The 25640-nt window shown below is 38.0% G+C and overlaps 1 protein-coding gene across 1 annotated transcript in view; it reads left to right on the top strand.

Annotated features, from left to right (window-relative positions):
- Window positions 1-10574: 10574 nt before the first annotated feature.
- Window positions 10575-25640, top strand: part of ADAMTSL1 (ADAMTS like 1) — a 392889-nt gene continuing 377823 nt past the window's right edge. Inside the window, exon 1 of the mRNA XM_058823311.1 lies at window positions 10575-10649. Coding sequence (XP_058679294.1) covers window positions 10575-10649 — 75 coding nt within the window. The remainder of the gene's footprint in view (window positions 10650-25640) is intronic.

Raw genomic sequence — 25640 nt, 5'->3', positions numbered from 1 at the left:
GGTGCATATTCAACATTTTTTGTTATACTATTCTCTTAAAATTATCCCCTAATGTCTTAAAAAAGACCTATTCTGGATTGTTAATGTATTCTGTACTGGAAAGATTCAGACATGGTCTTCTGATGTTTCAGAAGTAGAGTCTGAAGTCAGAGTAATATGCTAAAACAGTATAGCTTGCTGGTATTAAGTAGTGAAGTATTTCTATATATTTGTTGAACGGTAAATGATTAAAAAATATAAAATTAACTATTATAAGTCTGTATATCTATGCATCTCGCTATATATCTATATATGTGTTATATCTTGTCTTCCTTCCCACAAGTTTAGCTTTGAATTAAAATAAACTAAAACTGACTATTGCTGTGAAATCTTGAGGGCTTTGTTTCAGTGATATCTGCAAAACAGGTATAAACTGGATTGACTGCATTTTTCCCTTTCTTCCCATTTTTTACTGGAAGAAAATCTTATTTCTGTAAAAAACTCTGATTCCTAGGAATTCCAAGTGAATATGGGTGAATATATAGTACCCAATACAGCTCAAACATGTAAAATGATATTTATTCCCATACATGTAAAAATATGAATTGTGTCAAATGCATTAGCCAAAATTGATAAAGCCCCCCCCAAAATCCAACACAACTGAGGTTTTCAAATTGTTTTTATTTAGACTGATGGGCTATAGGCCTTTTATGTATTTTGAAGTTAATATTGCTTGGCAATATAATTAAGCTTGTCTTTCTTGATCCAATCAGTCTAAATACTAATTTTGATTTAGCCTGAAGGGATTATCTCAGGAAGAAGTTATGCACCTTTTGCAATATTCATAACTTAGGAAAATGCGGAATGCTGCACAAACAAGTAGAGTCACAAAGACTCCTTATCTATTTATATTAACCCTCCAAGCAGCCTCTGCTCTCATCTCCCCACTTAAAGTGTGGGAATTCACTTAAAATCAGTGATATTTCCATTGCAGTGAAGTGTGAAACCCTTGTTTTAAGCATGGGCTAACTTTTGTGAATAAATGTAAATTCCCTGGGGTAAATTATCTATGAAATTGTTTTCATTTGCAGAGTTAGCAGATTTTGCAAATAAGCTTTGTGTCCGTACTTGTGAACAAAAAACTACAAAGTACTGGCCCAGCCCGTCTTTAGAAAGAGCTTGCTTTCCAAATTCAACTTTCATTGATCCTGTTCTTGTTAGGTAGCTGCAGTTAGATGGCAGTGTTGTGGGTTGGAAGTGACATCACTTAGCACAGAGGAAAGCAAAAGAGATCAAATCGTTCATTGTTTTACAAGTTTACTGCCTCAAATGCCTTAAATTTAATATGTAACATCTCTTGACATGCAGGAGTTTTAATTGGGGTGTGCGTAGGGGTCTCTGTGTACAGACTTATTAAAACTGGGTTTTTATTCACGGCTTAAAAGAAGAAGAGTTCTTATTTCCTATATATAAGCTTCATGTTTGTCCTTCCTTCACAAAGGAAGTCTGATGTGGGCATTCTGGAAGTCCATGGATTTTTTCTGAAGGCAAAAGAGATAATCTACAAATGTGGTTATTTCTTTTATGAAGGTGTTTCTTATGTAAAACTGAATACTGGCAAGTATCCATGCAGTTCAAATGAGAAAACAGTTCACTGCTGTAATAAGAAACAAAACAAAAGCAACAAAAACTTCTTACATAGGTATCCACATTATAGTATATAAGAACTTTCTGCTATTACCTGAAAGAATTAATTTCATGCAAAATGCAAGGATGATGGCTCTTCTCTAGTCTCTGGTACAGAACTAATTAAAAATTTCCTTGAACACAGCAGTACCAGTAGCACTGCTTGTGTTCTCCAGACACACATGAAAGAGGAGCAGATAGCTATGCAGATACTATCTCAAAGGAAGATGGCATATTGAAATTATTATGTTTCTAAGAAATAAAAAAATTTCTTTTTTTACATCTTGAAATTTTCAACAGATTTTAAGACAGTTTTAATTCTTTTATAAAAAATATTCAAAATGTACATAGCAATCATGAAACAAAAACTTTGTATAACAGAATCAGGGATTTCCACATTTCGAATTTGATTTTGGGCAGTGTCAGATCCTTGATCATTTAGTTAAATGATAGTGATAACATTTTTAAATTTGATTGTTATTTACAGTTTGTTCCCAGTTTGTTCCTCCCAGAGGTTTTTCTTTTTTTTTTCAGTGGGCAAAGTAGTTGGCACAAATTAGACCTATGCACTTACAAATGGCTTTTCAGATGCTGTTCAGATGTTTGTGGAATGCACTACATCACAAACTGCACATCAAGAGTAGCTGGTCCCATTGTGACCCAAAAAGCATCTTCAACTTGGCCTGGAAGGGAATGAGAGAGGAGTACACTACTGCTGCTTAGTGTAATTGTATATGCAAAATTACTTAAACATTAATGCAAGATAATCTGTAATCAGATTTGACATCTCATAGCTCTTTGTGTTTTTTAATGAAATCATTTGATCATACATAGTAGTCAAAAGTTTGTGTGGAGTGTGTGTTTGTCATGTTCTACCTTTCTCTTTTCCTCTTCTTTGTGTTACACCTGGATGAACAAAAATCACCTGCAGAGCAATTTTGGAGTAACTGGTGATGCGTCTCTTTGCATAACATCAGAAGTACCTTGAGAAGTTATAGGACAAAAGACAATATACTACAAAATAGTGTGTAACTGAAGTGCCTAGAAATGTTTGTTAGGTCAGAGCATAGTTGTAAAACATAAGCCTTAAAAGGAACACTTGTTCTGGAGATGTTTTCCCCCCATGTCCTGTACCCAGTCAAGAGATGGGAAGGCTGGTGAAGCCTTTGGGCATGCAGCTCTCAGTCTCCTTCTGCAGGGCCCATGAGAGCAGCCAGCTCCACAGCCTGGAGAGCAGCCGTGGGGAGTCCCTGCTGAGCTAGGGAGCACACTGAGGAGCGCTGAAATCAGTGGCAATGGCTGAGCAGCTGTGGATGAGTTTGTTCCACTTCATTTCAGAAAAGGTGTAAGTAGGGCTGGAAGATGAATTCTCACCTGCCCTCATGCCACTTATCCTGTGTCAGCTTTGTTGTTGCTGAAATGGCTCCCAAGGTATTAAAAAGCCTTTTTTCTCAGCCCTGCACTCAAAGAAGAAGTCAGGATTCGTCGGCTCTGGGTTTTCAAGGTTGTTTATTTTCTGTCATCTAATACATTCTTTTTTGGACCTGCGGAGGACTGTCCAGCAGGTCGGGTTGAGACACACTGACTGCCCTTGGGGCAGCGTTATTTTTTATTCTAAGAACTACGTGTACTTTATTTACAATAATTTTCTAATACCTATCAGCTGTGTTAGACAGTCTGCCTTTACCCAAAACCAATCCAGAAGTGTCACCATCACAGCAGAAGATGGAGGACAAGAAGAAGAAGAAGAAGGAGAACAGGACACGCCCACATTCCTCCATCTTGCCTCTTGAACCGCCATTCCAAAAACCCCAAAATTCTACATTGTCACCCTGTGACAAATTCACTATCATTCTATTAAAACTCTTGTGGCCTGTAACTCTTTGCACAAAGTTGGTAATCGTTTCTATGGGTTAAAATCAAAGGCACAGGAGTCTTTGACTCCGTGCCAAGGTCTCTGAGCCCCCTTGCCAGGGTCTCGAGTCATCCAGGGCAGTCAGAGGAATGTCCTGAGTTCCAACAATCCTGCCTAACAGCACTCCTGTCACAGAGGAGGAAGAGGAGGAGGAACTCTAATCCACTGTATGCTTTCTTCAGGGCTGGGGATGGTCTTTTTATCCCAAAAGAGTTCTGCTTTGAAAATTTTGTAAGAGAAGGTGAAAAGGAAAATTCTTAGTGATATGGAACTACAGACATGTTCCCTGAGTATAAACAAAATTAATTAATGTCTTTAAATAAAAATATTTTCTGGGTTTATAATTAGTTGAATCCTGTGGTAAAATGGAATTACATGAGGGAAGAGATTTGCATGGATATACACAGAAAAATCAGCACAATCCAGGATGCTTCACATTTGGGCATAACTTTTTACATTTCAGATAAAAAGGTATCGATGGCTTTCTTGTCAGGCCTCAGTTACTTCTCTACCAGTAGGACTGAACTTCTCTGACTTCAGAAAACTGCAACAGATCTATAGAAATTATGTAGAAATAAGCACTTCAATCCTATTATCAATTGGCTTCAAGGACCACAGGACTAACCTGTTAACCTTTGTCATTTTCTTTATTTGTTTTCCATCTGAAACACATTTCTATTAAGTTCTACCACTGCTGGCTTTTCTCTCCCCATCTATGTCAGTGTTGTACAGAAGCTGATGTAACAGCAGCAACAATATGTTCAACTAGTCTCTGGCTGATATTTGCTCACTCTTCCTAAGTGGAAGGAACCTTGGGAAGAAGAATGCAACCCCAAAGAAATCGTTTTCCTAAAAGTAAATTAAGAAGAATTTTTAAAATGTGGAGTTTTTTTTAATATTTCACATTTTAATTACTTACTCATGTAACAAAACATAAGGTAGAGAAGTACAGGTCATTAGAAAGGGAGGTAGATCTGCTTTGTGGCTAAACTTTTGACCAGACACCTGGGTCAGAGCTCATTCTTCCCAGAATCAGTGAGTGGTTGTCCAATCAAATTATTAATTAACTAATTAACTATGGTATGTTTGGTGCCTTGTACAAAGCACTGAATGACATTAGTTCAGGAGTATTTTTGGTGTGAAAAGTTAAGTCTATGAAGTGATGCAGGAGATAGGGCTTAGGTTTGAAGTACAACAATTGACACTGTACTAAAATTATAGTAACATAGTGCTTCGGACAGATAATCAGATTGTAATTTACCAGTATATGAAAAGTGCTAATTAAACAATTTTATGAAGTTTCTTATGGAGTATTTTCTTTATTTATCAAGCCTCTGAAATTCAAAGGGTATGGACATTTACTTCATGCATTTTCACTGTGTATTATTATGATTCTATTAGATTGTATATCACAAAAGTCTGGATTTTGCTCTAGATAAAGTCACTCAAAGCTCTATTCAACCTTAGACACTTCCAGGGATGGGTTATCCACAGCTTCTTTAGGCAGCCTGTTCCAGTATCCCATCACCCTCGCAGCAAGGAGTTTCTTCCTAATATATAATCTAAACCTACTATGACCCCTTGTTCTATCACCACACAGCCCTGTCAAAAGTCCATCTCCGGCCCTCTTGAAGACCCCTTTTAGGTACAGGAAGGCTGCCATAAGGTGTCTGTGGAGCTTCTCTTCTCCAGGCTGAAGAACCCCAGCTCGTTCAGCGTGTCTTCATAGGAGAGGTGCTCCAGCCACAGATCATCTCTGCGGCCTCCCCTGGACGCACTCCAGCAGGTCCATGCCCTTCCTACACTGGGGCCCCTACAGCTGGATGCAGTTCTCTTTAATAAACCCCAAAAGATGTATTGCTAAAAGACCATGACAGAATGTAGAAATTGCCATTATTTGTTTTGGAATAAATACCAGACCTCAGGAAAGAGTTTCTCAGGTATGCTTGAGTACACAAATGCACAAACAATAAAAAAAGCCTTGGTTCTGTGATATTATGACATCTTAATGCCAAGGGGAAAAATCCCCAAAATGTGCAAACAAATACTTCAGCCATGTCAGAAAATGCCATTCTACTGTAACTGAAAATGGCTTGTGGGACTGGAATGCATAACTGCCTAATAGCCCCTGCATGAACAAAGCATTGCCCCTCTGTCTTTCAGTAGAGGATAAACACACTGTGATAAAATACAGAAGTCTGCACCACAAATGTCATTTATAGGTGAGCAAGAAGGTGAATATCTGTCTCTGCTGCTCCTTAGAGTGCATATGCAAATGCTGATGACTGTGTTCTGCTCCCCGCCCTTTTTCTGCATAATTAAATTTCTTGAAGACTTGTGGAAGTGGAAGACTGTGGAAGGAGGTGACAGAGTTTTGCTACCACCTGGCTCTTCCTCCTGCACTTGAGAAGTCACTAGGGATGACAGATTCAGTGCAGAGATTTCTAAGCTATAGATGAGGTGTTAAGGGAAACAGAAACAATTTCTGTATCAGTGGAGCAAATACTGTGTCTCTGCATTTTAACTATCTGCTGCATATCCTTGGGGAACAGTAGATGGTAAGTTCTTTGGGAAGGTCTTTAAGCACTCAATGACCATTTCAGGAACTTTTTATTGTGGTTAATCCTAGGTCTTGTATGGCTAGTTAAGCCTCACCCAGAAAGCCTCACCCATCAGAGTTTATATGTGTTATTATACTTTGGAATGTTAAGTGTTTTAGATGCAGTCTCTGCTGGGAGCTCTTATATAAAGAACAGGTTTTCTTCCATGAAACAAGCAAGTATTCAAAACACACACCCCTCCCCCCCCCAAAAAAAATCTGGAATTTCATTGTATTGCTTAAGTTTTTAACAATTTGTGATACATTTTTTATAAAAGAGAAATATAAAATAATTCTGACCCACACTGAGTTTTGAACAAACCAAAATCAAAGGATTAAGTGTTCTAAGCACTTAAACACTTCATCCAATTAGTTAGTTTCAGTGTGGCTTTTCAGAACTGCTTCCAGTAAACTTTGAAAGCAGAAAGATAAATCCATTTATATGTTTCTCCTACTGTACAGAGTATGATACTGTTTTTTTCTACAAAGTACTTTTAATGTTTAAATATGCATATTATTAATTTTTTCATTTTCCTCTTACTGTGCTGATTCTTGGGATTTCTGCTACTTTTATTTTTCATTTTTACTGATTTACTACATTTTGTTACTCTGAAATGGATTCTGAAAACCTTGAAACATCACTTTCTGGAAGGACCAGAAGTTTCTGGCTCAATGTCTTGACAGACAGATCACAATAAGATGCAGCGCAGCTATAGTTAAAAGGTGGTTGCCTGCTCAGATGCCAGCAGGTGAAATCTGATTGATGCATATGCAGCAGCCAACAAAATGCTTTGCTTGTCTGAGGAAATGGAAAGTGGCAAAGGGGAGGGGAGCACAGGCACGAGATTGTAGTTCTTCTGTTTGCTTCACTGTTCTAGTCATTTATAGTAAGGTATATTTCTAGAGATTGAATCCTCTTCAGCTTCACTGTCTGGGAAGGAATACACTATAAAAACTGCATGTTGTAAGGAAAATTATTAGCTTTTTAAACATGAGATTTTTTTGCTCACTAAAAAATTTGATTTTTCAAACATTGCTGTTTTCTGCATAAACTGCTTCTTCCACTGGTTATTATTTATTTAAGTTTAAAGGTTCAAGTCAAAGTCATGCCAGACATTAATTATTTTAAAAAATCGTGTTTGCTACTTAGTACTCATTTTGAATAGTATGTTGTTAAAATGCAGAAGAAAAGAAATCTGTACCTGTGCTAAATCTCTCTGTGGAGTAAAACAAAACACAAACAAAAAATAAAATAAACAAGCTGAAAATCATTGCGTCATTTGCAAGCAGAAGAAGATAAGAAAGGAAAACTTGTACTCACATTTTCTATACTCTTTGAAAAAGCTTTGGGCCCTTCACTGCCTACACTGAGCAGCAGCTGACATACAAGAATGAAGACCCTACCTACCCTGTGAGACATGTGAAGGCTCCCACAATCATAATCCCTCAAACATCTGAGCAGGATCAAATTATCACAACTTTATACATTTGGGAAAGGGTGTGACACAAGGAAGCAACACAAGCTGCTCCTCATTGATGAGAGCTCTAGTTATGAAAGCATGGAAGTGGGAACTGAATATCTAAATGGAAATGTCATTGCCTTTGTAGTTTCTGAGCTGATGCAAAACTTGAACCCCTGGAATTAATTCTGTACAGTACTGGAACAATGGCTATTGTTCCACTATTGTAGAGGTGAGTTTTGGCCAAACGTGTTGTGTAATTCTGAGAGCAATGGGGGAAAATGCCTAAAGCCCAAAGTGTTAAATTTATCTTACCACATGTGATGCCTGCTCAGAGGCTCTACCTGAGCTTAGAGCGGCAAGTCTGTGTTTAAGAATGCATTGCCATTTCAGCAGGAAACAACCTGTTTACATAGAAAAGAGACACAGAACAATCCTATCTTGTACATCATACTAAGGCAATGCTGCCTGGGAGGAAAAAAGTTAGATTTTCTGCTTATGTAGCCTGCCTGCATTCTAAACATGGAGAAAAACATATTCTTGCTAAGCATGTAATCTTCTGGCTAATGCTCAAAGTGTTTTCGAAGTTGTTAAACTCTTGTTTTGTTTTTCTAAACGAGGAGAGTAATTCTTCCCCTACACATGAAGCCAAGAAAATACACTTGGTATTTTCTTAGTTCTTAAAAGATCTTACATTTTCCTAAGTCTTCTCAGAGCCCAGAGCTGATGATAGTATGGACTTGCTATATTGTGGCTAGCAATATTGTTGTGAATCTCACAAAAGAGTATGAAGCATACTTCTGTAAGTACTGTTAATTTTTTTCTATGTTTAAACATAGACTTGTTAGATATCTTCAAGTCCATTTAAATAGGAAAACACTTTCAGAAACCTTTCTCCCTTCCCTCACTACTTATTAATTCACTATTCTACTATTGTACACACAACTATTACAGAGCTATTAGACAACAGCTGTACAGTTACAATATTGTAGCTACAAATTTGGTGTGAGAATAGAGAAATCCTATCTTTTGTATGCAAACAACACACAATTCGTTATGTAAGTAGTAACAATTGTCAATAAAACATTTCTTGGCAATTAACATATAGCTTGGTTTTACCTTGAATTGTCAGGCCCTTCAGACAGTTGTAAATGCCAGGAAATGTCATTCTGATTTCTTAAAAGATAAGTATAATTTGCAACATGAAACTTGGAAACATCTCATTCCTGACAAATTCTTGACAAATATTGTTCATGACAAAAACATGAAAAAACCATGTTTTTTTGTTCAGCCAGATTTTGTTTCTCAGATCATGTGGTGTTTAGACATACTTTAGACCACACTATACATAGAGAAGCCTTAACCTCTATAATTACATGCTGCTAAAACCAAGAATGTTTATGCACAATGTTTATGTATTTTTCTAACCATATGTCTCTTTACCATATGTAAAAAGAAAATCAAAATTCTAGAAGATCATCTGTCATTCATATTCATAGACTGTTCTGGTGTACTTGAATAATCAAGCACTTTTCAATTTAAGCAACTATGCTTCACATAGCTGTACTTGAAAGAGAATTTCTAAAATCTTAAACATGGGGTTTGTTTGTTGTATAATTAACAGGTTTTCAAGAATTATCAAATGAAAGAAGTTATAAATCTCAGTGTGAAAGAGCTGTTATGGTTTCCCGTGTAGATCTGAGCCACAAACCCACCATGCCTTCTCTGCACAGGGCAAAGTCTTTGTCAACAGTATCTGACATAATGCATAAAAGATGGAGAGAAATGTGACAGTCTTTAGTCCTTGCACATGCTGCTTCCCACATAATTTATTTGGCTTGTCAGTGAGGTGCACATTTTCCAGGTATTATCCAAGTATCTAAATCTAAATGTGCCCAGAATGCTGTAGGAGCATTCAGATAGGCTCATGGTGGGAACTTTGGGGACGTACGCAATAACAACACATTTTCTTGTAGCTTTGAAAGAGACTTAGAAGAGTTGTCATGAAACTGTCACAAGCAGCCAACACAATTTTAGTCAGATTCTTGTTTGTCACAGCTTGCATTTTGACCGTTGTGTTAGCAGATGATGGAGTTGCAGGTAGTAGCCAAAAACTTCAAGTGCGGGTTTGAAGGTAACTGAGAGAGCTAGCTCTATGAAAGGGCTTTGCTACCCTGGCTAAGCACCTGCAGCCTTTACCTCTAGGCAGATGTGGGCAGCAGGAATCAGCACCACAGCATTTCAGCTTAGTATCCTGGAAATTCTCTTAGACTTGGTAGGCAAGCGCATCCAAGAAAGTATTCCAGAACACCACGGCAGGTGGGGGCCCGTCCCTGGACCTGCACACCCTTCACCTGCATGACCGGCTACGACTGCCTGCCTTGTGCTTGCCACAGGGCCACCCTCGCCAATATACCCTGCTCCTGCTTTAACCATCCAGGCCTGCGTGGCCCATGCCCGCCTGCGCGGGGCCCATGCCTGCCTGTGTGCCCCAGCCCCGTCTGCCTCAGCCTGGAACGTCCATTCCAGCCTGCCTGCTCTGTGCCTGCCTGCGTGCCCCCTTCTTGCCCACACGGCCATCTCTTCCCAAACATCGAATCCTCGCCCTCGCCTCTCGCTCCGCGTCCCCCATCGCTGCCTGCAACTCCTGTGGCTGCTCGTGCGTTCCGTCCCAAGGCCGCCCATCGCTGCCGAGCCCCGTGCGCACCGTCCGCGCTCGGTCCGCGCCCTGCCCGCAGGACCCTCGGGGCGGGGGCGGGCCGTGGTGGGCGGCTCCCGCCTCCCTCGCTCGCTCGCTCCCTCCCCGCCGTCCGGCAGCGGGGGCCGCGCCCCGCGCACCTCCCTGCCCTGCGGGGCCCGGCGGCGCCGCGCACCCCGCGCCGCTCGCAGAGGCGCGCAGGGCGGCCCGAGGCAGGCGGAGCGCAGCGGGAGCAGGATGGCCGCGGGGCAGCGCCGGGGCTCGCCCGCCTCCCCGCTCGCCCTCGCCCTGGGGCTGCTCGCCGTGGCACAGGTAAGGGGGCCCGCGGGATGCCGCCCGCCCCTCCGGGTCCGGCTGCCCCGCCGCGCTGGGGCGTGAGAGGTCCGCACCTGCGGCTGCCGGGCCGGGCAGCGCTCCGCGCTGGCTCCTCCTCGGCCGGCAGGTTGCTGCCGCCGCTGCCCGCAGCCCCTGCCCGCACGGCAGGGAGACTCCCCCGGCTGCTGGGTGTGCCGAGCGCGCGTCTCCGTGAGCCTGGCTGGTCTCGCCACATCCCTGGAAGGGAGGATGGAAGGGCCGTTGTAAAAGTTGCGATGTTGATGAGCGGTTCCGAGTGTCGGGAGTGAGGTTCTCAGCCTGCTTCCTCGCGGGGAGATACTCTCCAAGATACAGAGAAACTTAGAGAGTCCCCGCCTGCGTTTCTCACATGGGTGTTTATTTCCGAAAGTCGAGACCTGAGCCGGGGCCGTGTCAGTGCGTTTCCCTTGGGTGTAGTTTACATCCTCTTACGTGCTTTACAGGTAGTTTGTTTTGCTTATTCATCAATTTGCCATTGCTCAGCTTTTATTTCAGACTCCTGCAAAATAAAATAATGAAGTGATAGTAATAATAACAATAAAAACTCACTGAGGATGCACCAGTTTACCTCTCTGGAGACAATGTACGAATTCACTTTCACCTTTGTTTGTACCTTAAAGAAAAAGAGGTGTAGTCATGACTCTATAAAACTGTTCCCATTTGAGTTTGTTCTTAAATTTCAAAGATAAATTTTAAAAAAGTAATGGCACATTTCAGTAATGATTATATTTTTTGTATTTAAGGCAATATCTTAAATCTCTCAAAAAAACAACAAACAACTTCTTAATTTAAAAAAGTACAGGATCACTTGAAATAAACTTAGACACATAATTCTCTGTATTTGAATTTTTGGTCTCCTTCTGTGCTCATGAAATGTGTTTTCTCCTCTCTTGAACCTCTTCAGTTACTGTGCATCCATGTGCAAGTTAGCCTAGTCATCTGAGTAAAGTTTTTAGTTTTTAGAGAAACTTTTGTGTTAGGTTTCTTTGCCTTCTGTTATTGCACCACTTTGGGCTCCATGCAAGGAATCTATTCAAAAGCACTGTGGAATGCCATGAGGGTTGAAGTGTGATGCCAGCCTGCACCTGTAGGCATGTGGCCAGGACTGGAACTGGACTAGGTCATTGGAAAATTGTTGAAAAAGGTTGCAGGTTGCTTTGGTAGCACTGGAATCCTCAGGAAGCCCAGACTGGCCCATAGAGACCTGTCTAAAATGACATCTGCTGTCTTTTCTGATATAGGCCACTAGAATTGTAATAGCTGTGATCCTGCAATGGAAACCTCATCTGCCACTTCCTTTAATCCTGCCCCCAGTTCTGTTCCCAGAGATTCTGAGATTGGGCTGATCTCCCCTGGCACTCTGCTGTCTCCCTGCTTATCCTGGCCTTGTGCACCTGCTGTCCCTCTTTCTTGCAAGCCGTTCTGCTTTGTGAGGAACTAAAATATCTCCTTATTTCCTTTTACAAGCAAATGCAGACTATTCAGGTTTACATTTGAAAATTGTGGAGGGATAGATTTGCAGTGCAATGTTTCCCCTGGTTTATATGTTGGACACTTAGTTACAACAATTTCATTTTACACTTACTGAGATATTGTTATTCTTGAAGTAGTATTTTGGCACTGCCTTCTGCCTCTAGTCTCAAGTGTGAATAAAATCAGTTGTCCTCATGGACGGCATTTCCTAGGGCCAAAAACATAAGCAGCTTGGGAAACCTCCTGTTGTTTTTCTTGCATTTGAAGTACGAGATACTGGAATAAGTGGGGATTAAAGTTATGTTTCACTGAGCAGCCACAGCTTAGACCCCTGTATGCCTGTATCACAAAGAAGGTGTGTATATATATATATATATATATATATATATATATATATATATGTATGTATATATATATGTGTGTGTGTATGTCTCTATACAAGCTGCAATTCTGTAATGCTGCATTTATTAATTTAAAATTCTGATTAAGGTGAAAAATTATTCTTCTCATTTGCTGTGACCATATATTTAGGGTTTGGATGATATTTCTGTACCATTCTATATTATTATAGCATTGTTTGGATTGAAAGAGACCTAAGTATAATCTGGTTCCAAATTCCCTCACATAGGCAGGGACACCTTCTGTCAGGATAGGTTGCTGAAAGCCCCATGCAGCCTGACTCTGAACATTTCCAGGTATGGGACAAAAGAGCATGCTAAATACTTTTAATACTTTTCTTTCTTTTTAAATTACTTTCTTTTTTTTTTTTTAAGGAGAAATAAACATAGTCTTTGAATCATGTGTTGTTGTTATTACTATTTTAATTATTATTTAAAATAGTCGTTATAGTTTTAAAACTAGATCAAACTGGGTCTTTTCAGTAGTGATAAGTATGATCTATGATCTATTAATAAATTATTTTGAGCTCTATTTTAGAATTAAGTATGAATTTTCTTGGGTTGACATGTGCTCCTACTGCATTCTTAGTTCAGTGTTTCTGTGGAATTTCGATTTCCTTTTGATTTTTTCCCATAATTTTTAATTGATACAACTTTTTTTTTTTTTTTTTTTTTTTTTTTCCTTTGGGTCTATAAATGGCTTAGTGGAACTTCTCTTACTAGGGTGATTCTTCTCACAGGGATTTATTTTTTAATATTTGTGGTTGTGATTATAGTAGATATCTCAACAAAAGAACCTAAACTAGTGTCTAAAATTACATTGTATACAATAGTTACTGTAGCAGATGCATGTGACGGTGGTCACAAGGGTTTTCAGGATGAAGAGAGACGAGAATGTTGATTCCATTATCAGAAGTCTTGATTTATTATTTTATGATAAATATATTACATTATAACTATACTAAAAGAAATAGAAAGGAAAGTTCTCAGAAGGCTAGCTAAGCTAAGAATAGAAAAGAATGAATAACAAAGATCTGTGTCCCGGCAGAGAGAGAGAGCAGCTCTGCCGTGAGTGGTCAGTAAATCCAAACATCTGCAGGAGACCAATCACGGATGCACCTGTTGCATTCCACAGCAGCAGATAACCATGGTTTACACTTTGTTGCTGAAACTTCTCAGCTTCAGCAGGAAAAATCCTAACGAAAGGATTTTAATGAAAAGATGTCTGTGGCAGGTGCAGTTTTTTACTCTGCCTAAAACTTCATGTATGAGCTTCGTGGATAAGTGCATGTGCACATGTGTTTGTTTTATGGGCTGACTGGGTGTGAGCAGGTTTAGGTCTGGAAGGGGTGTAAGCAAATGTAGGCCATTGATAAACAGATTTTGCATGGTGGCCATTGTATTGTCAGACTATTTGAGCTACATGCTTGCTATATGCTGTTCTATTTTGTATTTAAATTATTGTGCTTGCTACAGTGTACCCTTTTTATGTTCACACAGGGCAGAAGGAAGTAAAGTGGTGGTGTTTCGTGTATCAGAAAATAGTCATATGGAGAATAGAGCATCTTTTTAAAACAGTTGCAAGTAGTAACAAAATAATTATATTAATATAACTGTTTAATAATATTAAGCAGTTGCCTTTATCCTTCCCCAGAAAAATACTTACCAAGTGAAAATCCAGTGAGTTTTGTTCCATTGTCCAGAGTAGGCTATAAGTTCCTCTTCTACGGGCCAAAGTTGAAAATAAAGCCAAAGACAGTGAAAATAAAAACACACTCCCTACCTTTGAAAAACTGACCATATTGTTGTTATAGGATCAAAATGCTTTAATCAGGAGTCATTTCAGATAAGACAGCAGGAAAAACATGAGATGAGGATAAAATATTAGGATACAAGTACTGTATTTATGTGGGTCAATTAGTCAGCCAGCGCTAAAGTATTACCATGCCCCTACTTGCTTCATGTACAGCCATCTTGAAAGCAGTTTTGTACCCATCCAACCAGTTTTTACTGTGTTTTGCATAAATCTTGGAAAAATTATGATCAAAATTATATCGATGAACCTAATTATGACTGGCAATATTACATTCGAGCAAACTCAAAAGAAGTTTCATGTTCTTGTGGAAGGTTTAAATAAACTTCTGTTACTTTAATGACTAGAGTTTTCCTTTTAGATTTGTAATAGATCAAATGGGTTCTTGGATATATTTTCAACTCAAGGCAAAAAATCACAACGAGGTATATATTTTTTAACATCATCATCTGATATATTGCACTTCCTGTTGTTTCACCCTTCCCTTCCAAATACAATCACCAAATCATAGTCTGAATAAGGTTTGCATCCTGCCCGTCTAGACATCATCCTGTCCAATCCCCCAGTCAAACAAGGTTTCATAGAGCCAGCTGCCTAGGATCATGTCCAGGCAGCTTTTGACTGTCTTCAGAGAAGGAGACTCCACCACGTCTCTGGAAAAGCTATTCCAGGGCTCACCCTCAGAGTGTCCTAATGTCCAGAGTGAGCATCCTGTGTTCCAGTCTGCAAAAGTTGCCTCATATTCTCTTGCTGGGCACCACTGAAAAGAGCCTGACTTTGCACCTTCCCTTTAGGTATTTATATCCATTAATAGGATCTCCCCAAGCCTGCCTTTCTCCAGGCTGTACAGTCCCTCTCAGCCTGTCATTCCAGTCCCCCCCATCATCGCTGTGGCCATTTGTTGGACTCCTCTTGCATGTTCATCTCTCTTGTGGGCTGGAGAGCCTAGAACAGACACGAGGCTCCAGGCATGGCCTCATCAGGGCTGAGTTGATGGGAAGGATCACTTCCCTCAGACTACTGGCAGTCATTTGATTAATGCAGACCAGGATAACATTTGCCTTCTCTGGTGCAAGGGAAACATTACTGGCTAATGGTCAGTTTTGTGTCTACCAGCTCTGACTGTGCCCAATCTTTTCCTGCAGAGCTGCTCTTTAATTTAAGAAAACACTTTGGGCTAGCTTTTTACCATGGTGGGCTAACTTCAACCTGTAGTAAGTACACCTGGCTTCAACTGACTGTTTTTAGGAAGGATTAATGGAAAACTGTATTGCCGTTTCTGAGAATTCAGGTGTATGGGACAAAATTTAATTTTAAGCAGTTCTTATGGCCTTTCTGTCATGAAAACCTTCAGTCCTCTTAGTTTCTTTGTGAAGAAGGGTTACATATTTAGCAAGAGAAAGGACTTGCACTGGAGATGTCGATTGCTGGAATTATGAAAGTAGGAATAAGTTTCCTTAAGTTACAGATCTCTGAGCATTCATAGCTGGCAGCTCACTAGAGATTTAAGCCCTCGGCATTTTCACACATTTTCATAGGCCATATGTGAATACGTGCATATGTGAATATGTGCAGGGAAGGAAGCGATACTTCCTCTTCTCCTGTTGCACCAAAGTCAGGTTATTCACAAAATGCTATCACATATGGATCCTACAGCAGTCCTATTTTCAAGTATATGGGCATGTACACAAGGTAGGGTGAATCAAGGGTTTGTGAATTCTTCTGCAGATTAAAAAAGAGCTACAGCAGGTTCAGAGATATACAGAAGTGATGGGAATATTTTAGCACTGGACTGATTGTACAGTTTCTGACAAGATCCCTAAAAATATTAGTAGTTCTTGACCCAAATAAACCCCTCTTGTGTAATAGCTTTTGCCTCCTGAAGATATAGGGAAAAGAAAAAACTATATTTCTGTGGCATCTATCAGATTTGAAATTTTATTTCTTTCCTCATTTAGTTATGAATGCCAGTTTCACAGGCTTAAAAATACTTTCCTTTTCATGAATATTTCCTGTAATGATTGGGTTGATAATGCTACCATACAATTAAGTCCAGACAGGGAATATTCTGTGATTACTAATGAGTGATGCCAGAATTGTTTGATGAATATATTCTTCTAAAAGTGGAGGTATAATTTTTGCTAATCTGGATTAGATTGCTAATATCACATTCCAGTTTCATACCCCTGTAAATTTGTATTCTAGATGCATTTAAATTTTAATTGAACTTTAATTTCTATTGTAAGAGAATAGAAATTAAAATTTAATTAAAATTTAAATGCATCTCTGTTCTTAGCATAGAAGTTCACATTGGGCGCATGAAGTGAACACTACTAGAGCTTTATGGGAACCTCAGAGGATGTAAATTATTGCTGCTAGTTTTTCCCAAGGATTAAAGAATTCTGTGTGGCCTGTGTTTTGTATCACGATTTTTGAAAGTCTTGATTAGAAATTGAATGTTTTCCTTAGACTTTTCTTAGACTTTCACTTAACATGAAAAAGAAAAAAAGAATAATCCACTGTAATCCACACTTCCACACTTCAGTAATTTTACTCCTCAGTGTCCTTTTTTTCCTTCTGTTTGTTTGTTTGGGAGTTTTTGTTTGGTTGTTTTTTGGTTTTGTTTGGTTTTCTTATGAAAATCACAATAAAATATGCCTTGCCCGTGATCTAGAAGATAATGAAAAGTGATGAAGTCTTCTGTTGGGATGATGTATGGTAAATAGACTAGCAAATCATCAGCTGAATTTTGCACCACTTTACCATTTTACAGTATTCCCTGTATGCTTCTGGTCCTGTATTTTAAATCCTCCTATGATAGCTCCTGTACAGCATGGGTACATGTTGCTATTGCATGCCTTAAGGCACTTTGCATTCTGAATTTGCAGCTCTGTCCCACCTGCAAGCAAGATGTTTCTGTTACAGTAAGCAGTGTAATAGCAAAGTAACATGTCATTTACAAGACTTGGTGAATAATGCCATGTGCATCTGAGTCATGCCCCTATTAAAGTTAATTAAACTCTTTACACCCTTTTCAGTCTTAAGGGTATATTTTTTATGCCTTTTGAGAGAAATGTGCAGTCAGCATAATTGTTGAACATGTATGTGCAAGGAAAGTTACCAAGAGGGGGAGAAGTGGAAAGCAAAGAGGCTGTCCAAGGCCTTTTGGAAATACATCTATTGGAGCTGCAGAAGTTATCCTAGAATACATTCTGGGATGGCTAGATCACTCATGTGGTTGGACACAGTTACATTTCTTCAAGTAGAAGAAGAAAAGAAAGAAGATTAAAAAAAGATGCTTCATCAATTGGACTGAACATAAAGAGGTGAAATTGTATTACAACAATGCATTCTGCTCAATGACAGAAATCCTATTTTTTCAGTATGTTCTACTGGGTGGACAAAAGCAGTATTATAAGAGCTGCTTACACACCAGTTCAAGGCTGGTGTGGCAATGGAGGGGGTGATCTAGCAGGACTATCTGATCTTGGCCAGTAACACCCATCAGAGGAATTAAACAAAGCTAATTCTTGCATCCATGCTTCAGATTTTTCATAGTTCTGTGTGGCTCAATGTCATAAATAATTACTACATTACATCAATCCCAGATACGGCTTGTGGATCCTGCTACTTTCGACTCAGCGGAGTTTTTCCAGAATTTTAATCTGTACTTATATTTTTTTTTAACTGACCCCATATATGTGTATTTTTCCAATAACTGTTTAATAATGGAAGAGTAGATTTATACAGAACTGCCAGTAATTGTTTAATTTAGTTTTGTTTCGACTTGCAGATTAAATGGGTATATGAAGTGCATTAAATAGAAGGACCTGCTTTTGGATTTTGACATTGTTACAATAATAATGCCATTCTCTGTGTAACTCAGGTGGCTGCAGAAATCAGATTTCCCTTGTACTGTAATTTTTTTTGGATTCTGTGAAAAGCTGGCATGAAGGAAAGACTTTATGTATCAGAATGATACTACTACATAATATAATAGCCAAACACTCTATGGCTACATCTTTTATTTAATTTTTTAGTTTTACTTCTCCAAGTATTTTTTAAATGAAATAGCGGGTAGCCACACATCCTGACTTACACTAACTCCCAAAGAAATGAGTGAGTTGAGATGATCATCTTTGTTATTTCTATGGACTTTGCTACACCATGTTGGGGTAGGATAATGGAAGTGAAGACAGAAAGATTTTATTTTTTTAACAGGTGATTTACATTTCAAGAGTAAATGAGCATAGTGAAACAAGAACTATTTAATTTGGGGTTTTGAGTCAAAGACCAGGAAATGGCCTTATCTTTGCATTGTTTTATTTATTCAATTTTCGGATGTACATCTGTTTGAAACAGTGATTGTAGAACATACACACATTCAATGGCAAAGTTTAAACAAACCTGCCCTGGTTAAATCATAGTAAGGTTATAGTGTAGAAAGGATTTATTATTTGATGACTGGCTTTTTCAAGGAAGCTGAGCACAGGGGTTACTCAAACTGTGTGCCATTAGTTTCTGATATAATTTGGAAAGCTAACTTTAAATTCTTACTCCAGTAGCAGAGAAATCTACTAGATGCTGAACAGCCATGCGGTGAAGAATATTTTTATCTGCTAGAAAAGACACACAAGGGAAAAAAACCCAGGAGGATTTGATACAGCAAGATGAAAAGAGATGTGCTTAATATTTTGCAGAGATGATATAAAAGTGAGTGCACCATTGATAGTGGGAAAAATGACTGTACTAACTGCATATGCGAATACGAAATCCAGAAAATTATTAGACCTAGTACTAAAAGATAATTTTGGGAAATGATTTTAAAGTTGTAGTCAAACACATTTTAATGAAATATCTATTTAACAGAAGAAAATTTTCCCTAGGAAAACCTTCCTTTTAGAGATTTTAGGAATTTTAGAAACTATTCTTATTCCTTTTGAAGCCTTCATTTTTATTATGTTTAAAGTAAAAAAAAACACAAAAACAATCAAACCAAACAAAAAAAAAAATAAAACAAGCAACCACAACAAAACCCCAAAAGCAAAACCAAGTAACTTAATTATACTTAAAATATATTTTTTTCTTCTGAAATTGTGTGAAACTTTTACTTTGTACCAGGTCAAAGTGGACCATTCTTAAATTAATTTAGCTAATGAGACCTGCAAGTTGTTCATAAGGTTTTGGTGGAGGATGAGGGGTGTTTGGATTTTCATTTTTTTCCCCAGATTTTTAAGATTTCTTGAGGGGTAGGAGTTTTTTTATTTTATTTTTCTTCTTACCTCTTTTCATTTTAAACTATAGCAACAATATATCTAATCAAATCTCTGAAACAATGGAGCATGTTTTCCTGGTCAGTCTTAACATGCTAAAATTGCCTTTTTCCACGTCCTTATTTCCCTCTCTCCTGAAATTAATGGAGCTGTTCTCAAACATGATGATAAAAATTAAGTTTTTGCTTTGAATCTGAAATATTTTTTGAGAAATTATGACAGGGCTCCTTTTAATTTTCCTTTTCCTCTTAAAAACCTTCTACCTCCAGATTTTTCTTCCTGTCCCCATATAAACCTCCTCAAAAAGGGGATATTTTGTTCATAGATCCTGCCACAGGATCAAGCTGAGGTCTTGAGTTTCTAATGCTTCTAATGTACACTCTATTTTGCATTCTTTATATGACTTTTCTAGTTGTAAAACAGAGTTTATATTTTCTTGTGTCTTTTATATTTTTTGTATGGTTTTGAAGCAGGAATTTGTATGTTCTTCAGGAAGTACATAGCACAACCTAGTTCTTGACAAGGTTATTCAGAAGAAATTGCAATTTAAGTAACTACTGTGAAAACCACAGGCTTTAGTGGCAGAATCTCTGGTAGCTGCATTTTTGCTAGCTGGGTGTTTCCAGATTACAGGATTAACACCTGCAAATTATGTTTAAAGTAATTGAAGTTAGATTTTTCCACATGACAGCTCTGAAATTCAACTAAGCATCTACTGGCAGCATTTTTCCCTGCTTTAGAAATGATATTCAGCTTTTTCCAAGTTTGCAGCTACTGATACATTCGACTAGAATGCTGGGTAAAATCATGGTCTGGAAAGCAATTTCTAGAACAAAAATTAGGAAGAAACTTGCATTGTTTAAATACTGTGCAATGTCAACCCTTTAGCCTTGCAAAAACACAAGAGAGAGAAACCAAAGAACTGACAGTACATCTTTTCATCTGGAGATACCACTTTCATGAAAGATTCCACCTACAATTCTTCATATTTGTGTATGTGTGTAGCTAGTTGTCTGTATAATACAGACACCTTTCTGTGACCAAGATTGGAAGTGGAATATTGAACCTGATAACTGTAATTGGTCAAATTGAGTTTTTGGCACATTTGCAATACTTGCAGTAGGAGTGTTTGTCTGAATAGTAGCATGTGTTATGAACTTGGAATTGAGAATGGATTATTGATTGCATAAAAAGCACAGAACGTCAAATATCTTAAGTCCAAAAGAATCTTTACAAGCATTATTTTTTTCTTCTATGTTCTATTTTAGCAAAGCAGGAGAATTTTTCTAGAAGAAACACTTCATGCTGTTTATATTTTTGCTGTTTGATAGTGGCTTTGTTTCTGTTTGGCTTTTCTAAGTATTTCAAAATGTCAGGATGAAAGACTGTCTATGTAAACTGCTCTGATTTGAAAAATTCAGATGGTTCTATAAGATGAAGATAGCGTGGAGTTTAATTTAACCTGATAGAAGATTTTCCACTTGTTCTGAAGTCTAAAGCCTGTGGATTTAAAGAATCCTAGTTTCTTAAAAGCTCTGGGATGTATACTTGTACCTCTGAGAAGGACAAATAACTTACACTGAATTGTAAAATTTAAGAGAGTTCAAATCATCTTCAGCGTGTGCTAAAATGACTAAAACAAGTATATGGCCACATGGCAACCTGGATATACTTCCCATGTCATTGGTAAGGCATGGTTTTATATGTATTTAATCTAAATATGTGGATTCTGAAATTGTGGAATTTTTAATTTGGTTGTTGTTGTTGATGTTTAACGGCATCTTTTTCACTTGATGCTGAATTCAACGTTGTAAACAAGTGATCAATAGCAATTTGAAAAACTCTTTCAAAGCTAAGAACTTAACTAAAGCATTTTTTTTTGTTAACTGTTTAAGAGGTGAGCCCTTCCCTCCTCCTTTCAGTGTGACTTGTTCCTTAGAAATCACATATCATTATGTTGAGAAATCTGAGGATTCTCCCATACAGCAATAGTAAGAGAATGAAATTACTGGGGTTAGGTTATAGCTTCAAATCACTTCAGCTTGTGTCATGTCTCTGAGAGTGCAGCAAGAGATATGTTCATCACAAATTTTTTTTTGATTCAGTGGTTTTCATTTTTTTGTTGGTCGGTTATTGTTGCAATGTTTTTTTTTTTCCCTTTAAATAAAGGAAAGCAAACATCTATTGGGCCTCAAACAGTAAATGTTTGGGACTTTCCAGTCAGCAACAGGTAGAAATTCTCTGTTAACATTCTCATAGCTGAGCCCAAGAAACATGTCTTTCATGTTTTCAACACAATCTGGAAAGCAGGAAATCATTGAAGGACATTGAAAGCTGATAGTTCTTGGATGCAAAAAAAAAAAGTAATTCAGTTACAAAAGAATGAAATTTGAATTTTAAAAGACAGAGTAAGGCAGAAATAATCTGAAACCGTTTTCAAATAATTAAGTACAATATCTAAACTATGACATTTGAGATTGTGTTTATCTTCAGTAGCAACAAGTAGTTTGACATCTTGGGTTATGAAAGTTAAATATATGAGTACTGTTTTTAATTACTTGGTCAAAGAGGATAGATCTGCCTTTAGAAATCTTGTTTAACTAAATCAAAAGATTAAATGAACATAACTAACTTATATTTATTATTTTTAACTCCAATGGTAAACTACTTAAGAAAAGCAAAGCAGCATTATTTTTTGTGTTTAAGCAGAGTAAATAAAGCAAACAAAAAGTCATTCTGTGCCATTTCCTGAATAGAGTGTGTAGGTGCTTCTTTGAAACCATTTCCTTAAATATGGTATCTGTGCCATAAATTTTGCCATAATTTAATTTCCAAGAAAGAGAAAATTGAAAAAAATCTGTAAAGGGATGGTTCAAAGGAAGTTATGAAAATAGAATAGAGGATAGCCCTGGATTTTCACTTAAGGAATTCCTCTAGCAACGTTCATGAACAGGCACAGAAATCTCACTGGAAATGTTTTGGATAGTTATGTGCAATAATATATTGCTCATTGGAAAAGAGTTTTGAGGCAAGTATGGACAGAAGCAATTAACTGAGAAGGTAACTGGATCTTTAATATGATAAACACTTCTTATGATGTCCCTTAATCTTTTGAGGTATGTATTTCCTTTTGGTTTTTTTTTTCCAGGCCTTTAACTATTAAACATTTATTTATTCTGATGTAGCTTTTAGACTTAGACTTCTCTTGGCTACCAATTAATTCATTGGAAAGAAAGAAAGGAAGGAGGGAAGGAAGAGTAAAGTGATTAGTTTAATGTCGGCAGTCTCTTATTTTCACAGAATTGCTATAACCATTGTACCATTTTTTAATGCTTCTATCTCTTCTTCACCTCCTACATCTTCAAGACTACCAGCAAAAATAAACAATTTTTCCTACAGTAACATAGTATGTCTTGCTGAAAGCAAAGTCTAATACGAAGATTCAATGATTTTAATTATACAAAACCAGTGGGGAATTTGTTCCTTCTTAACTTTTAATAACAGGATGACAGGCTACATGTCTATAGAGTCTTGGGAGAACTATTCACATCCTCTCCTTATTTATTTCTCCCTCCCCTTGTTCCCCCACCCACATTTTTCTGAAGCTCTGGATGTTTGCCATGGCTTGAAGGATGTTGGGCTGTGTATACAAGTGTTACTACTTGAATAATACTGCTTCCTTACTTTCCTTGTTCTTGTGTGTGTAATTTTCCTCATTGAGAAGCCACTTGCCAGATTTTTAGGTCATCATCCTTGTCCTTTTCTCAAGCTCATCTGGCATGTTCCGTTTAACAAATCTGCTGTGTGGATGCCAAGGATGTGTTCAGTTTTCCCTCGTGGAGTGCACCAATTTGTGCCCTTAGATACTTTGCACAAAGGATACATGTCTGTCTTTTCCAGGGGTGTTTTGTCATGCATGGGTGGTAAGCATGTGATAGAGGCTTTCTGAAACTGATCTCTTATCTGAAATGAGCCACTTGTGGGATTTCATCCAGCATTTTCCTCATAGCCCTACCAAGCAAAAGTATCCCTAAGGGGATCTCTTCTGTATGTCATGTAATTGCTTTTGGTAAATAACTTGTTTTCAGCTTTTGTATTATCCATTGTCATAGCTCGTGGCTGTCTTGATTTAGTGTGATCATAAATTCTCATACCATAATTAATCTTGTTGTTTTTTTGCAGCTTCTTGAGAGTGGTTTGGATAATTAGGTCTGTGTTCTTTGTAACTGTATTTTGTTCAATAAAGAGAAGAATGCCAATTAATGTACTAACAGCAAATTAATAATGTTTTAATCTTCCATTAATCTTTTGTTTTCTAATCAAAGCAAGTTACCAGTGAATGCATTTTTATTTGAAAAAAATGTTGTTTTCTTCTTCAGGAATTGTCCTAGTCCTGTTAAAGGACTGTTCAGTGTTTTCTTATTATGTAAAAATCTAGAACATAAATAATATCTAAAGACAACTGGATTAATAATAATAACCCGTAATAAATTAATGGTCACTGAGGAACCACATCTATTACTGATTTATCCAGATATTAGTTATGTGGTATTTTAATGCAACAGTATTCGAAAACTCAAATTCTGCAACATTGACATTATTTTCTCTGCTGAAGTTTTTCCTGTTCTTGGTATCTCCACGGTCACCCCAAATCATGGCAAAATTTCACAGAAGTTTAGAGAAGGGGTTTTTCTGTTTGCTTTCTTTTGTTTTTTAATACAGTGTCCTTTCCCAGAGAGCTAAAAATTAGAAGGCTAGAAGGCTTGTCTGTTTCTGGAGTCCTGTGATCAGAAGAAAAAAGAGGAGCACGTTGTGGGTCAAAGTCACCAGCAAGCCAGTAATAGCAACATCGATATATGCCTATGCATGAAAAAAGCAGTGGTGAGAAAACATTACAGTAGAGAGTAATAGATCCAGTAGAGTGGCATATAGGTGAGTCATAAACACAGACAAGCTAGAGGGACAGAAAAAAAGACGCAAAAATTTATACACAAATTGTTATGATTTGATGATGTTTTGTGTTTGATTTTGGTCTTTTTTATGTATCCGAGGCAAAATAAGTGAAAACTATATTAGTAACAGTCATAATCTAACATGCTTTTGTAGACATCTGCTACATATAATGAAAATGGGACTCTAGAGTTAGGAACCAAAATGGGTTTTATTATTTTAATTTCACCTTCTGCTTTATCTGCACAATAGAATATTTCCCAAAAGATCTGGAACCATACAGAGACTTAGGTTGAAATTTAAACATCAGGTATGCAAGATACCAATATATTGACCCAAGATTACTTTTTAATTATAGATTGTTGCTCAAAAGCAATACTCCATCTACCCCTTGCAGAAGGTGTGATATTTTGGTGTGGTACAGGAGATGGGATATCTTTGCAATAAGGTTATTTAAACTGGGAGATGGTAGTGGCAGCTTCACTGCCTCAGGGCTACATACTAAGCTCTTTTTGTAGCCAAGAGCCACAAACACATCCCAGAAACTTTGGTCAGCAGAGCTGAGAGGCAGGGGAGTGTGTGACTCCTCAAGGACCCTGTCTTGGGGCAGCACTGGGACTAGAAGCCTGCTAGATGCTGGTGTTTTCATTCACCCTATTGGCAAGCTGAATTACACAGTAGTCCTCATGTTAGTGAAGGTCTACTGCTGCTCATGGAAATTAGCTGGTGGCACTGCAAGAGAATTGCTCATAAACAGCATGTGGCTAAAAACCACATGTTGATTGCCCAGATATTGAGTATGTGATCATATAAGGAATTCTGTATGATGTCTGTATCAGCAGGAGATAAATTTAACCACAAAGGGATAAATTAGATAAAACGAGTGAAGTACACATTCCAGAATGCGGGCAATTAGCCAAAGATGCATATTTCGGCCCTGTAAGGTATGTGATGCCATTTTAAGTAGGTGGGAAAGCAGAAAAGCAGGTTTACACATGTTTCTTCTTGGGAACCATTCTGCGTTGTATAGAGACACTGCTTA

Source organism: Ammospiza caudacuta, chromosome Z, assembly GCF_027887145.1.
Source record: "Ammospiza caudacuta isolate bAmmCau1 chromosome Z, bAmmCau1.pri, whole genome shotgun sequence".
NCBI lineage: Eukaryota > Metazoa > Chordata > Aves > Passeriformes > Passerellidae > Ammospiza > Ammospiza caudacuta.
The sequence above is the reverse complement of the archived record's forward strand: the minus strand, read 5'-3'. Positions and strand labels throughout refer to the sequence as shown.